The sequence below is a fragment of the Sus scrofa genome, chromosome 4, assembly GCF_054392235.1.
Source record: "Sus scrofa isolate SSC_HxYL_T2T_F1_AM1 chromosome 4, Sscrofa_HxYL_maternal_Yorkshire_Landrace_v2.0, whole genome shotgun sequence".
NCBI lineage: Eukaryota > Metazoa > Chordata > Mammalia > Artiodactyla > Suidae > Sus > Sus scrofa.
The window spans coordinates 193,960-207,811 of NC_139386.1; the positions used below are offsets into that span (position 1 = coordinate 193,960).

The following is a 13,852-nucleotide window of genomic DNA, read 5'->3' on the forward strand; positions in this document are numbered from 1 at the left end:
CAGTTCTCAAAGAAGACGTACAGAGGGCCAAAAAACACATAAAAAGATGTTCAACATCACTCATTATTCGAGAAATGCAAATCAAAATCACTAGGAGGTCATACCTTACACCAGCCAGAATGGCCATCATCAAAAAGTCTACAAACAATAAGTGCTGGAGAGGGTGTGGAGAAAAAGGAACCCTATCACACTGTTGGTGGGATTGTAAATTGGTGCAACCACTGTTGAAAACAGTATGGAGAATCCTCAGAAAACTAAAAATAGAACTACCATTTGATCCAGCAATCCCACTCCTGGGCATCTATCCAGAGAAAACCACGACTCGCAAAGACACACGTACTCTGATGTTCATTGCAGCACTATTTGCAATAGCCAAGACATGGAAACAACCTAAATGTCCATCGACAGAGGAGTGGATCAAGATGTGGCATATATACCAATGGAATATTACTCAGCCATTAAAGTGAACGAAATACCAGCATTTTTAGCAACATGGATGGACCTAGAAATTATCATGCTAAGTGAAGTCAGCCATACAATGAGACACCAACATCAAACGCTTTCACTGACATGTGGAATCTGAAAAAAAGGACAGACTGAACTTCTTTGCAGAACAGATGCTGACTCACAGACATTGAAAAACTTATGGTCTCCGGAGGAGACAGTTTGGGGGATGGGGGGGATGTGCTTGGGTTATGGGATGGAAATTCTGTGAAATTGGATTGTTATGATCATTATACAACTACAGATGTGATAAATTCTTTTGAGTAATAAAAAATAAAAAATTAAAAAAATTTTTAAATGATGTGATGGTTACACAATATTTTGAATATATTTAATGCCACTGAATCATACACTTAAAAACAGTTAAAATGGTAAATTATGTTTATATTTTACCACAATAAGGCAATTACCAGTTCTATTAAATAACAGAAAAGCATGAACATGCTAGTTTTTAAAAGTTTACAATGTGTAAAACTACGTAAACATGTAGAATCCTCTCCAGTGTGAATTTTCTGAGACTGAGTACACAGAGGATGCAGTGATGAGCACAACAGTTTTTGTGGGGTTTTTTTTGTTTGTTTGTTTTTTGTCTCTTTTTTTTTTTTTTGTCTTTTTAGGGCCTCACCCAAGGCATATGGAAGTTCCCTGGCAGGGGTCAAATTGGAGCTGTAACTGCTGGCCTACACCACAGCCACAGCAATGCAGGATCCTTAACCCAGTGAGTGAGGCAAGGTATTGAACCTGTATCCTCATGGATACTAGTCAGGTTTGTTACTGCTAAGCCACGACAGCAACTCCAGCAAGACAGCTGTGAAAGCTCTTCCGTGGGTGTGGAAGGAACCCACAGCCAAAGTAGTGGTGAGTTCCTTGTCTAAAGGGTGGCTGCAGGAGCCTCTCCTCTCTGTTTACTGTTCTCACTCAATTTCTCTAAAAAGAACATGCACTGCTTTTGGTTTAAGAAAAGAGTTTTTTTAATCAGTCAGAAGTGCCCTTTCACCTGTGGCAACACCATGTGGACAATAAATAAAGGGGTGGGCAAGGCTCGTGGAGGAAGTGCACAGCAGACGTCATGGGGAAAAGTCATCCCCCCGGAGGTGAATCCTCTGATGCTGGGACATGTTGGAACTGTGCCGGAAGGCCTTCCCACACTCGCCACACTTGTAGGGCTTCTCCCCGGTATGGATCCTCCGGTGCTGGATGAGGTAGGTGCCCTGGCTAAAGGCTTTCTTGCAATCAGCACATTTGTACGGCTTCTCTCCATGGTGTGACCTCTGATGGTGGATGAGTCTGGAACTGTTGTGGAAGGCCTTGCCACACTCACTGCACTTGTAGGGCTTCTCCCCCGTGTGGATCCTCTGATGCTGGATGAGGTGTGTGCTCTGGCTGAAGACTTTGCCACAGTCATTACATTCATAAGGCTTTTCTCCAGTGTGGCTTCTCTGATGTTCAACAAGTTTTGTCTTTTGGATAAAGGCTTTCTCACATTCATTACATTTATAGGGTTTCTCTCCAGTGTGAATTCTTTGATGTTGGATAAGGTTGGAACTTTGTGTAAAGCCTTTGCCACATTCTTTGCACTCATAGGGCTTCTCCCCAGTGTGAGTCCGACGGTGTCGGATGAGGATCGAGCCATCACTGAAGGCCTTCCCACAGTCGCTGCACTTGTAGGGCTTTTCTCCAGTGTGGATCCTCTGGTGATAAATGAGGGAAGAGTAGGCACTGAAGTGCTTCCCACACTCGCCACACTTGTAGGGCTTCTCCCCAGTGTGGATCCTCTGATGCTTCATGAGGTTGGGTCTCTGATTGAACATCTTCCCACACTCATCACAGCGGTAGGGGATCTCCCCAGAGTGCATCCTGCGGTGACTAATGAACTCGCAGCTCTGGCGGAAGGCTTTCCCACACTCGTCACACTTGTAGGGCTTCTCTTCACTGTGAAGCCGCTGGTGCTTGATGAGGTTAGCACTGTACCTGAAGGCTTTCCCACAGTAAGCACAATAGTGCAATTTTTTCCCAACAGGAATTTTCTGACCTTCTTTAACAACTAAATTTGCACTGAAAATTTCCCCAGAATCATGAACTATATTTGTTTTTCTGGACCTGTGTACACGTTTATGATTATTAAGATATGATCTCTGTTCAAAACTCTGCTCACATATATCGCATTTGTGAGGTCTTTGATCAGGGGTAGGGCTCGACCCCAACCTGAGGTTTCCCCCAGCCTCCAGGGTGCTTGCCTCACTGGCCAGTAGGACTGGCCTGCGGCCTTTCTGCTCCTCAGGCCTGTCCAGGCTCTCCTTTGGCTCCCTGACATGCTCACAGGTCTCTCCTGGCTCGGGTCCCTGGAGAACAGTCCCTCTGGGTTGGTCCAGTTCTGTCCCATCAAACATCTCCCCTGAAGTCAACTCCTGGTGCTCAGTGCTGGTGCCATGAGCTGAAACAATAAACAGAACACCTCAGGGTCACGTGACTCTGGAAGTCATAAGGGTTCTGCCAGTCCCTGCAGAGTACCAGCTCCAACACCAACTCTCGTCACAACACCTTGCAAACATGAGGCCTGGAACTCAGAGGCTTAAATGCCTCGCCCAGGGCTGCAGTCGGGTGGCAGTGTAAGCATCTGCCCAATTCTAACATCCACATTGTTCCTGCCTGCCTGCTGCTCACAAAGCCTGCCTGGTGGGACTGCAGGACACTTGTCCTTGTTACAAAAGAATGGGAAACAGAAGCTTCAGAGCTTCATGGAAATGAGAGCAAGGAAGGGCCTTAAAAGTCATGGAGGACATGTGACAAAGAAATGAAAACCAAGAGAGTTATAGCCAAGGCTAACCAATAAGAGCTAATCCATCTCAAAAGTCATGGTGGGAAAACCACTGCCTTCCCAGGAGGGCAAAGAGCAGAGCTCAGCCAGCTGAGGAGGGGGCAGTGAATAGAGGCCAGGTCCTTCAGCCTCCCTAGCAGCACACAAACTCCTGAGGCCTTAGAGGAATCCAGGGAGCCACCAGCACCTTAAGAGGCCAAACAGGATGCTTCTCAATGCCCTCATGTCTCCTGACTGACTCCACTTGCAGGGACACACCCACCAGAAATGCATTCTCTGTGAGCCAAGACACACACACACACACACACACACGTCCCAGGATGCAGAGAGCCAAACATCTTGCAGTACAGTAGAAAATAATCTGTGGTATGTTTAGACAGAGGAGTGTCCAGTGACCAGAGAGAACAAACTGCACACAGCATGTTAACCTCATAATACACAGCTGCCCTGTGAGTCAGACAGCAGAGCCCATGGGGAGCAGCTGGAAACAATGTGGGGGGGGACCCTGTGGGCTCCCAGGGAACTAGGAATGTTTTCTGTCTTAATCCAGAGCATGGATTTTTTTAAATAAAAATTCACTGAGCTGGGAGTTCCCATCGTGGCTCAGCAGAAATGAATCTGACTAGCGTCCATGAGGAAGCAGGTTCAATCCCTGGCCTTGCTTAGTGGGTTAAGTATCCAGCATTGCCGTGAGCTGTGGTGTACATCGCAGACTCAGCTCAGATCCTGCACTGCTGCGGCTGTGGTGTAGGCCAGCAGCTACAGCTTCCATTCGACCCCTAGCCTGAGAACCTTCATATGCCTCAGGTATGGCCCTAAAAAGACAAAAAAAAAAAAAAAAAAAAAAAAAAAAAAAAAAAATCACTAAGCTGCAAAAAGGGTTTGCCCCAATTTCTATAAGTATTTAGATACAAATAAATAAATTTACAAAAGTGAAATTCAGGTCCTTTGAGCCAACAGTTCTTTCCTAGGAATCATTAAGACACATGAAAAGATGCTCATAACGCTGTCCACGGCAATGAAATTGGAGAACACCCTTCCCCACAGCACTTCCAGTGAAGCAGCAGGTGGCAGAGCAGTGCACAGGGACCTCTGCGTTCCTGTTAGGAAGCAAGTCTGTGTGTGGGTGCAGACCCGGCATCACTGGAAAAGGGACAGCAGGAACACACCAGACCACACCTGGATCTGGGGGTGAGGTCTGAGGTGAAGTGTACCCCCTCTTTTCCTATAATGCTCTATGACCATCAAGCAGGTAACGGAGAAGAGGGGGAACAAAGCCATGTTTTCTGTCTCTGTGGCTCCTGCTGACACCCTTCAGAGGACCTGAGCTCCATGGGCCCGGCTCTCCCTCACAGAACACCCGAGCTACCTCCCCTCTTCTCCTCACACCCTCCTAGAAGAGTCAGCTCAAGAATGACCCCACTGGAATTCCCTCTGTGGCACAACAGGATTGGTGGCGTCTCTGCCCCGCCAGGATGCAGGTTCAACCCCCAGCCTGGTTAAGGGATCTGGCATTTCCGCAGCTGTGATGTAGCTTCCAGCTGTGGCTCAGATCTGATCCCTGGCCCAGGAACTCCATATACCGCTGGGCAGCAAAAAAAAGAACAAAATAAACAAAAAAGGATCACTCCATTGACATGTAGAAAATAAATAAGCAGCAAAGATATACTGCATAGCCCAGAGAAGTATAACCATTATTTTCTAATAACTTTAAATGAAGCACGATCTGTACAAACATTCAATCCCTACGCTGTACACCTGCAGCTAAGAGAATTCTGTAATCAACTATACTTTGACTGAAAGAAAAAGAGGGAGTTCCTGTTGTGACTCAGCAGGTTAAGGACCCAACTAGTATCCATGAGGATGCAGGTTTGACCCCTGGCCTCACTCAGGGGGTTAAGGATCCGGCGTTACTGTGAGCTGTGGTGTATAGGTCGCAGATGCAGGCTCGGCTCCCACGTTGCTGTGGCTATGGGGTAGGCTGGCAACTGCAGCTCCTGTTTGACCCCTAGCCTGAGAACTTCCGTATGCTGCGGGAGCGGCCCTGAAAAGCAAAGGGAGGGAGGATGGAAGGAAGGAGAAGAATCACCCAACTGCAGCACCCAGGCTGACAGAGGGGACCTGGTTTCAGCAAGGGCCACTCCCAGGCCTGTCACATTGGCCATAAGACATCTCCCTCCAAACTCTATTCTGGTGATACCACACACCCCGGACCCCTACACATGCCTGTTCAGCAAGAATCAGGAGGCAGCCCCCGACGCACCTGAGCCATCAATGGTCGATTGCTCTCTCCCCTGCATGTCCAGGACCCACGGCTCATCCCCTCGCTCCAACTGTGCGATCACTCCAGGCTTGGGACCTGCATGTCCAGCTCCTGGGAAAGAGACAGGGGCTGGGCTTGGTGCCAAGGACACAGTGTGGTCTCAGCCCAGGACTGGTGGGGGAGGGGAAGCACAGGTCCAGGCAGGTGATGGGAAGTATGGACACTTCCTGGGGGAGGTGGGGGTGGTCACAAAGACGAAGACTGGAGCACAGGGGGCTCTGTCCACCAGGAACCGCATCTGCATTGGGCCCCGGGCAGGGTCACTGACGCCTGTCCCTAGGCCTGGGGATGAGGCCCGCAGCCCAGCCCCTGCTGAGCCCTCAGCCGCCAGGGCTATTCCCTGAGCTGCATCCCTGGGGCCTTACCCAGCGAGACCAGGTTCCTGTAGGTTTCCAGCATCACATCCCTGTAGAGGCCTTTCTGAGCAGGGCCCAGACGGCCCCACTCCTCCCGGGAGAGAAGCACAGCCACGTCCTCGAAGGTCACCTCAGCCTGGAACGACAGGGGCTGCTGCAGGTCCAGATGTGGCTCAGGATGGGCCCCAGGGGCAGAGGCAGCAGAAGCCCGCTGGAGGAGGTGGCACAGGGCTGATCACAGGCCTGATCCCCCGCATGGCCTGGTCAATGGCTTAGCCCTTTGGCCACTGAGCCAGCTCACCCAGGGAGGCTGGGGGAGTCACAAGGCCACTCTTCCTCCACTCAGCACCGCATACCAAGGCACCTGAGAGTGTCTGCTGAGGCCAAACAGACTGGGGAGTCCTGGGTGGAGACCTCACACCTCCCAAAGGCAGATGCTCACCTGAGGGGCAGACAGATGCAACGCTGCCATCATTGCCTGGTGTCCTGGGCTTCCCCGGGATGGAGGCAGGAGCCAGTCACTCAGATGCTGCGGGAGGAGAGAGGAACATGTGGGAGGGCAGCCTGGCCCCTCCTGCAGGCAGCCTCCCTGCTCCTTGCAGACATGTGCCGCACCTTCTCGCAGGCACACTGAGTGAGCTCATCCAGGAGAAGCACAGACACTCACTTTTTATTTCTTTATTTTATTTTTTGCTTTTTAGGACTGCACCCATGGTATATGGAAGTTCCCAGGCTAGGGGTCACATTGGAGCTGTAGCTGCTGGCCTACTCCACAGCCACAGCAATGCTAGATCCGAGCTACATCCATGACCTATGCCACAGATCACGGCATCACCCGATCCGTAACCCACTGAGTGAGGCCAGGGATCGAAATTGCATCCTCATGAATATTCGTCGGGTTCTTAAGCCGCTGAGCCACAGTGGGAACTCCCCTCACTCACTTTATATGGAAGAATAAAGACAACTTGTTCGAGGCTGAGGAGGAAAAGAATTACCACATACCATGCAAAAAAAGAAAGTCTCGACAAATTCCAAAGGTTGATACCACTTGCCAAACATTCTCTGACCCTACTGTTGTTATGCTAGGAATACCTGATTTTAAAAAGGAACCCCCTCCGAGAAAAAAGTAAAAATGAAGACTAAGGTGGAAGCAGAAGCAAAGGCTACCCAAGGAAAAATGTGTATCCTTAAGGCACTTGTTTTAACAAAGAGATTAAAATAATAACCTAAGTCTTCTACGAGATACCAGACAAAGAGTAAGAAGCAGTTCATGGAAAGATGAAGGAAATTTAAGAAGTATGATTTAGGAGTTCTCTTGTGTCCCAGCAGGTTAAAGATCTGGTGTTGGAGTTCCCGTCGTGGCGCAGTGGTTAACGAATCCGACTAGGAACCATGAGGTTGCGGGTTCGGTCCCTGCCCTTGCTCAGTGGGTTAAGGATCCGGCGTTGCTGTGAGCTGTGGTGTAGGTTGCAGACGCGGCTCGGATCCCGCGTTGCTGTGGCTCTGGCGTAGACTGGTGGCTACGGCTCCGATTAGACCCCTAGCCTGGGAATCTCCATATGCCGCGGAAACGGCCCAAGAAATAGCAAAAAAAAAAAAAAAAAAAAAAAAAGATCTGGTGTTGTCACTGTAGTGGGTCAGCTTCATCCCTGGCCTGGAACTTCCATATGCCACAGGTATGGCCAAAAGCAAAAAGAAAAAATGTATGATTTAAAGAAACAGAAAATAGGAGTTCCTGCTGTGGTGCAGTGGGTTAAAAAACCAACTGAAGTGGCTCACGTCATGGCGGAGGTGCTGGTTTGATTCCTGGCCTAGTGCAGTGGGTTAAAGGACCCGATGTTGCCTGCAGCTATAACGCAGGTTGCAGCTGTGGCTGGGATTCAGTCCCTGGCCCAGGAACTCCCATATGCCGCAGGTGCAGACATTAAAAAAAAAAGGAGAGGAGTTCCCATCGTGGCTCAATGGTTAATGAATCCGACTAGGAACCATGAGGTTGCGGGTTCGATCCCTGGCCTTGCTCAGTGGGTTAAGGATCTGGCGTTGCCGTGAGCTGTGGTGTAGGTCGAAGACACAGCTCGGATCCCAAGTTGCTGTGGCTCCGGTGTAGGCCGGCGGCTACAGCTCCAATTCAACCCCTAGCCTGGGAAACTCCATATGCTGCAGGAGCGGCCCTAGAAAAGGCAAAAAGAGAAAAAAAAGAGAGAGAGAAAGAGAGAGAAAATCATCTCAATGTTGGTTTTTTGTTTTTGTTTTTGTTTTTGTCTTTCTGCCTTTTCTAGGACTGCTCCTGTGGCATATGGAGATTCCCAGGCTAGGGGTCGAATCGGAGCTGTAGCCGCCAGCCTATGCTAGAGCCACAGCAATGCGGGATCCAAGCTGTGTCTGCAACCTACACCACAGCTCGCAGCAACACCAGATCCTTAACCCACTGAGCAAGGCCAGGGATCGAACCTGCAACCTCATGGTTCCTAGTTGGATTCATTAACCACTGAGCCACGACGGGAACTCCTCAATGTTGGTTCTTTGAAAATGCTAAAATACACAAACATCTGACAAGCTCAATGCAGGGAAGGGGAAGAGATGGAAAAGGAAATCCTATTTAGAACAAAGAAGGGACAGAAGTCTCTACCACACACGGCAGGGCTTCTGAGAGTGCAGGCCAGTACCTGGTGGGTTAGCAACACCAAGCAACACAAGGAAGCATCCATGTCGGTCAGTGAGAGGAAAGGGATGCCTACTCCCTGCCCAGCTGCTACTGATGGTGTACCTACGACCTCAGCCAACACAATAAGCCACAGAAAAGAGATAGAGCCACAAAAACTAGAAGAGATGGACAAAATCCTAATTATCTGAGAATGACGAGACCACCTACATAGAAAATTTGAGAGTATCGGAGTTTTCATTGCAGTGAAGCAGAAACAAATCCGGGAGTTCCCATCGTGGCGCAGTGGTTAACAAACCTGACTACCATCCATGAGGACGCAGGTTCGATCCCTGGCCGTGCACAGTGGGTTGAGGAAGACCAATTAACACCACCCCAGCAACCAAAAAATGACATTCACAACAGCTACCGACACCATACAGCATCTAAAAAGGGTCTAACAAAACACGTGTAATTTATGGATAAAATGATCAAACTTTATTGAAAGACACTAAAACCTATGGAGAGAAGTCCCTGTTGTGGCTCAGCATAAACGAATCCGACTAGTATCCATGAGGATGCGGTTTCGATCCCTGGCCTCACACATTGGGTCAGGGAGCCCACGTTGCCATGAACTGTGCTGTAGGTCACAGACCCTGGCTCAGATTCCATGTTGGCTGCGGCTCTGGTGCAGGCCAGCAGCTGTAGCTCCGATTCAGCCCCTGGCCTGGGAACGGCCTGGGACTATGCCACAGGTGCGGCCCTAAAAATTAAAACAAAAAACAAAAAACAAAAAAACCTAGGGAGAAACAAAGTTGATAAACAGAAGGATTCAGTATCACAAAAATGTCAATTCTCCTCAGATAAATCCATTAATTCTATACAATCAAAACTGCGGAGCTCCCAGGTGGCCTAGCAGTTAAGGATCCTGCATTGTCACTGCTGTTGCTCAGGTTCGATCCCTGGCCCAGGAACTTCCACATGCTGCAGGTGCAACCAAAAAAACAGAAACAACAACAACAAAAAAACAGCCACATCATGAAATCTGACCAAAATGACCCTAAATATCACAAGAGTAATGATCCAAGATTAACCAGTGCAATGCCAAAAAGAACTAAGTTAGAAAGATCCCATGTGGTACAGCAGGTTAAAGATCTGGCATTGCCACAGCTGTGGCACAGGTCATAACCATGGCATGGGTTCAACCTCTGGCCTGGGAACTTCCACATGCTGCAGATGCAGCCAAAAAAATGAAAGACTAAAGCAGAGGCATAGCCTGCCAGATATCAAGGGTTAGGGTTGGGGTTAGTAGTAGTAGACAGTAGTAGTAGTAGTAGACATGACTCCAGGACACCCACCTTGGCTACCAAAATTCAAAAATGCTCAAGTCCCTTATATACAATGGCATAGTTCTTGCATATAATGCACACACAGCCTCCCTAATCTCCCATATACTTTAATTTGGGGGTGGGGTGGCACCCACGGCATATGGAAGTTCCCATGCTAGGGAATGAATCAGAGCTGCAGTTGCTGGCCTACACCACAGCCACAGCAACGCCAGATCCAAGCTGTGTCTGCAACCTACACCACAGCTCATGACAACACAGGATCCTTAACCCACTGAACTGGGGCAGGAATCAAACCCACATCCTCATCGATACTGGTTGGGTTCCTTACCGCCGAGCCACAACTGAACTCCTCCCATATTCTTCAAATCACCTCTGGATTACTTATCACATCTAATACAAAGTAAATACAATGTAAAAACTACATAAATAGGAGTTCCCGTAGTGGCACAGTGGTTAACGAATCTGACTAGGAATCATGAGGTTGCAGGTTTGATCCCTGGCCTTGCTCAGTGGGTTAAGGATTCAGGGTGGCCGTGAGCTGTGGTGTAGGCTGCAGACTCAGCTCGGATCCGGTGTTGCTGTGGCTCTGGCGTAGGCCGGCACCTACAGCTCCGATTAGACCCCTAGCCTGGAAACCTCCATATGCTGCAGGAAGCCACCCTAAAAAAGGCAAAAAAAAAAAAAGCTACACAAATAGTTGTAGATACAATGAAAATACTATGTTGCCAAGTGTATCAAATTAAAGTTTTGCTTTTTGGAACCTCTTGGATTTTTCCTCCACTTTATTTTTGGCTATCCTGCAGCATACTGAGTTCCTGGGCCAGGGATCAGAGCCAAGCTGCAGGTGCAACCTATGCTGCAGGAAAGAAGATATGGAACAGATCCATGCATGTATTAATAACATACTTGCGACCTGAACAGCAACACACCATATTCCATAAGTGGAGCTGGCACAACTGATTTTCCACAGGGAAATACAATTTGACCCTGCTTTCTATGGCACAAAAATATGGCCTAGATGTTTCTTAAAAATGCTTATAGCTGCTATAACAAAATAATATGCAGAGTTCCCTGCGGGCTCAGCAAGTTGAGGATCTGGCATTGTCGCTGCTGTGGTACAGGTCTGATCCTTGGCCCAGGAACTCCCACATAGCCAAAAATAAAAAGAGGGGGACAAATATACAGATTTCTCCAAAAAAGACATACAAACAAGAGCTACATGCTCAGGCACTCAACATCACTCATCATCAGGGAAATGCAAATCAAAACCAGAGTGAGATACCAGCCATTGTTAGACATGGCTATTATCAAAAAGCTAAAGAGAATAAACCTTGGTGGGGATGTGGAGAAAAAGGAACCTCTGCGCAGTTTGTGGAAATGTAAATTGCTGCAGCAACTACGGAAAACACTAGGGAGATTCATCAAAATATAAAAAATGGAACTACCATATGATCCAGCAATCTTACTTCTGAGTATATATCCAAAGAAGGAAAATGTGAAGCTCAGCGAGAGTTCTGCAACCCATGTTCACCGCTCCCTCATTCAAAACAGCCAAGATCTGTCAACAACCCAAGTCTCTGCACATGGATGAAGGGTTAAAGAAAATGGGCGGTACACACACAAAGCAGTTATTATTCACTCATTCTAAAAAGAATGAAATCCTGCCACTTTACCAACACAGATGAACCAGGAGGGCCTCATGCTAGGTGAAATAAGCCAGACACAGACAAACACTGCATGGTTCTTTTTATATGTGGAATCTAAAATAGTCCAAATCAGGAGTTCCCACTGAGGTGCAGTGGATTAAGAATCTGACTGCAGTGGCTCAGGTTGCTGCAGAGGCACAGGTTAAAGAATCCAGCATTGGAGTTCCTGTCATGGCTCAGTGGTTAATGAATCCGACTAGGAACCATGAGGCTGCAGGTTTGATCCCTGGCCTTGCTCAGTGGGTTAAGGATCCGGTGATGCCCTGAGCTGTGGTGTAGGATGCAGATGCGGCTTGGATCCCGCGTTGCTGTGGCTCTAGCATAGGCCAGGCGGCTACAGCTCCAATTAGACCCCTAGCCTGGGAACCTCCATATGCCGAGGGAGCGGCCCAAGAAATGGCAAAAAGACAAAAAAAAAAAAAAAAAAAAAAGAATCCAGCATTGCCACAGCTGGGATGTAGGTCACAGCTACAGCTGGTATTCAGTCCCTGACCTGGGAACTTCCATGTGCCTCGGTGCGGCTGCCAAAAAAAACAAATAAAAATATAATAGTCTAAATAAATCATAGAAGCAGAGTAGAGTGGTGGTTGCCAGGGTTTGGGGGTTGGGGAAAATGGAGAGATGTTGGTCAGAATACAAACTTTCAATTATGCAAGATGAATAAATTCTAGAGATCTAAGGTACAGCCTGGGGGCTACGCTTTATGTTGCACTGTATACTTTGAAATTTGCTAAGAGGAAAGACCTTTAGTGAACTCACAACAAAGAAACAAAGAAAATGGTACCTATGTGAGATGATGGAAGGTTAATTAGGTTGAATATGGTAATAATTTCACAATGTTCACGTACATTAAAATCAAGCTGTAAAAAAATAAATAAAATTTGAAAATCAAGTTGTACACCTTAAATACAATTTTATCTCAATAAAACTTAAAAAAGGTGTAAGGATAATGTTCAAAATAGACACTGCCTGAGAAAGCTAGGTAAGATTCTAAGAGTAATTTTATTTTATTTATTTATTTATTTATTTTTGTCTTTTGGTCTCTTGTTGTTGTTGTTGTTGTTGCTATTTCTTGGGCCGCTCCCGCGGCATACGGAGGTTCCCAGGCTAGCGGTTGAATCGGAGCTGTAGCCACCGGCCTACGCCAGAGCCACAGCAACGTGGGATCCGAGCCGCGTCTGCAACCTACACCACAGCTCACGGCAACGCCGGATCGTTAACCCACTGAGCAAGGGCAGGGACCGAACCCGCAACCTCATGGTTCCTAGTCGGATTCGTTAACCACTGCGCCATGACGGGAACTCCTCTAAGAGTAATTTTAACAGTTCCCTTAAAATAAAAAAAATTAAAAAAAGAAGGAATTTACAATCCCAGCGAAACAATCTCTGGTGTTTGCTAATCCATTCTCTGTATTTTATTTCTAAAGTTTTATTGAAAAGATTTTTTTAAAGCTACATATTAAAAGCACCAAACCATGGGGCCAATGAAAAGGTGTCAGATCTTGAATAAAAATCTCTAAGAAGGGAAACAATTTTGGTCACTGGGAGAAATGCCTCAGAGCCACAAGCAGAAGAGGAGCAGATGGAAGGAACTACATCCAGGGGGAAGGGCGGCTAAAGGCGGGGTAGGGGCGGGCCGCGGCGGGGCCGTGCGGGAAGCGTGCAGACTGACGGCGAGCGACACAGGCAGCAGCAGGAATAGATCGGGGTGGAGCGGGTGTGACAGCAGAGTGGGACCCGAGTGCGAGGGAAGGGCCCGGCCCACCGGGCCTGTTACCTTCGGCAGGACGGTCTCAGGAACCTCGGGACGCAGAAGGAGCCCGGGGGGGGCCCCCCCGGGAGAGGAGTCAGGCGGGGAGGCCCCGGGACCGGCCTGGACCAGTGATGGAGACCTTCGGCGGGAAACGGGCCCGGCGAGGAAAGACCCCGGCCTGGCGCCGAGTAGCGCGCAGGTCTCGGGGATCCGCGCTCCGCGCCGGGGAAGCCCCGCGGCCGCCGCCGCCCCCGCAGCATCCTCCCCACACTCACCTCAGCGCCGCCCAACCGCGGCCGCCCTAGTGGATCCCGCGGGCTGGTCCAGACCCGCCGGCGAAGCCCCGCCGGAAGTGACGTGGCCTGCTCCGCCCCCTGCCGCTCTGGAAATCGGACGCCACGTC

General features: G+C 48.7%; 1 protein-coding gene across 4 annotated transcripts; it reads right to left on the reverse strand.

Moving 5' to 3' along the window:
• Positions 1 to 807: 807 nt before the first annotated feature.
• Positions 808 to 13,803, reverse strand: ZNF34 (zinc finger protein 34). 4 transcript variants are annotated; one of them, XM_085021538.1, is made up of 6 exons: positions 13,725 to 13,803; positions 12,482 to 12,557; positions 6,444 to 6,530; positions 6,011 to 6,137; positions 5,586 to 5,696; positions 808 to 2,938 (listed from the first exon to the last, which is right to left on the reverse strand). In XM_085021538.1, exons 3-6 carry the CDS (start codon positions 6,474 to 6,476, stop codon positions 1,572 to 1,574), a joined length of 1,638 nt encoding a protein of 545 aa, XP_084877664.1. In that variant the 5' UTR covers positions 6,477 to 6,530; positions 12,482 to 12,557; positions 13,725 to 13,803; the 3' UTR covers positions 808 to 1,571. The 4 variants fall into 4 exon arrangements, with proteins under 4 accessions (XP_084877664.1, XP_013843437.1, XP_003125503.3 ...); XM_013987983.3 differs by having other exon boundaries at positions 13,474 to 13,803; XM_003125455.7 differs by lacking the exon at positions 12,482 to 12,557.
• Positions 13,804 to 13,852: the final 49 nt, after the last annotated feature.

What these genes read in the sequence shown, in the direction of transcription:
- ZNF34 (XM_003125455.7), bottom strand. Translation starts at nt 6,476, where the DNA reads ATGATGGCAGCGTTGCATCTGTCTGCCCCTCAG. An exon ending in TGCATCTGTCTGCCCCTCAG is followed by an intron (nt 6,138 to 6,443) that starts GTGAGCATCTGC and finishes CTGTCGTTCCAG; the next exon opens with GCTGAGGTGACCTTCGAGGA. An exon ending in ATCGACCATTGATGGCTCAG is followed by an intron (nt 2,939 to 5,585) that starts GTGCGTCGGGGG and finishes TTATTGTTTCAG; the next exon opens with CTCATGGCACCAGCACTGAG.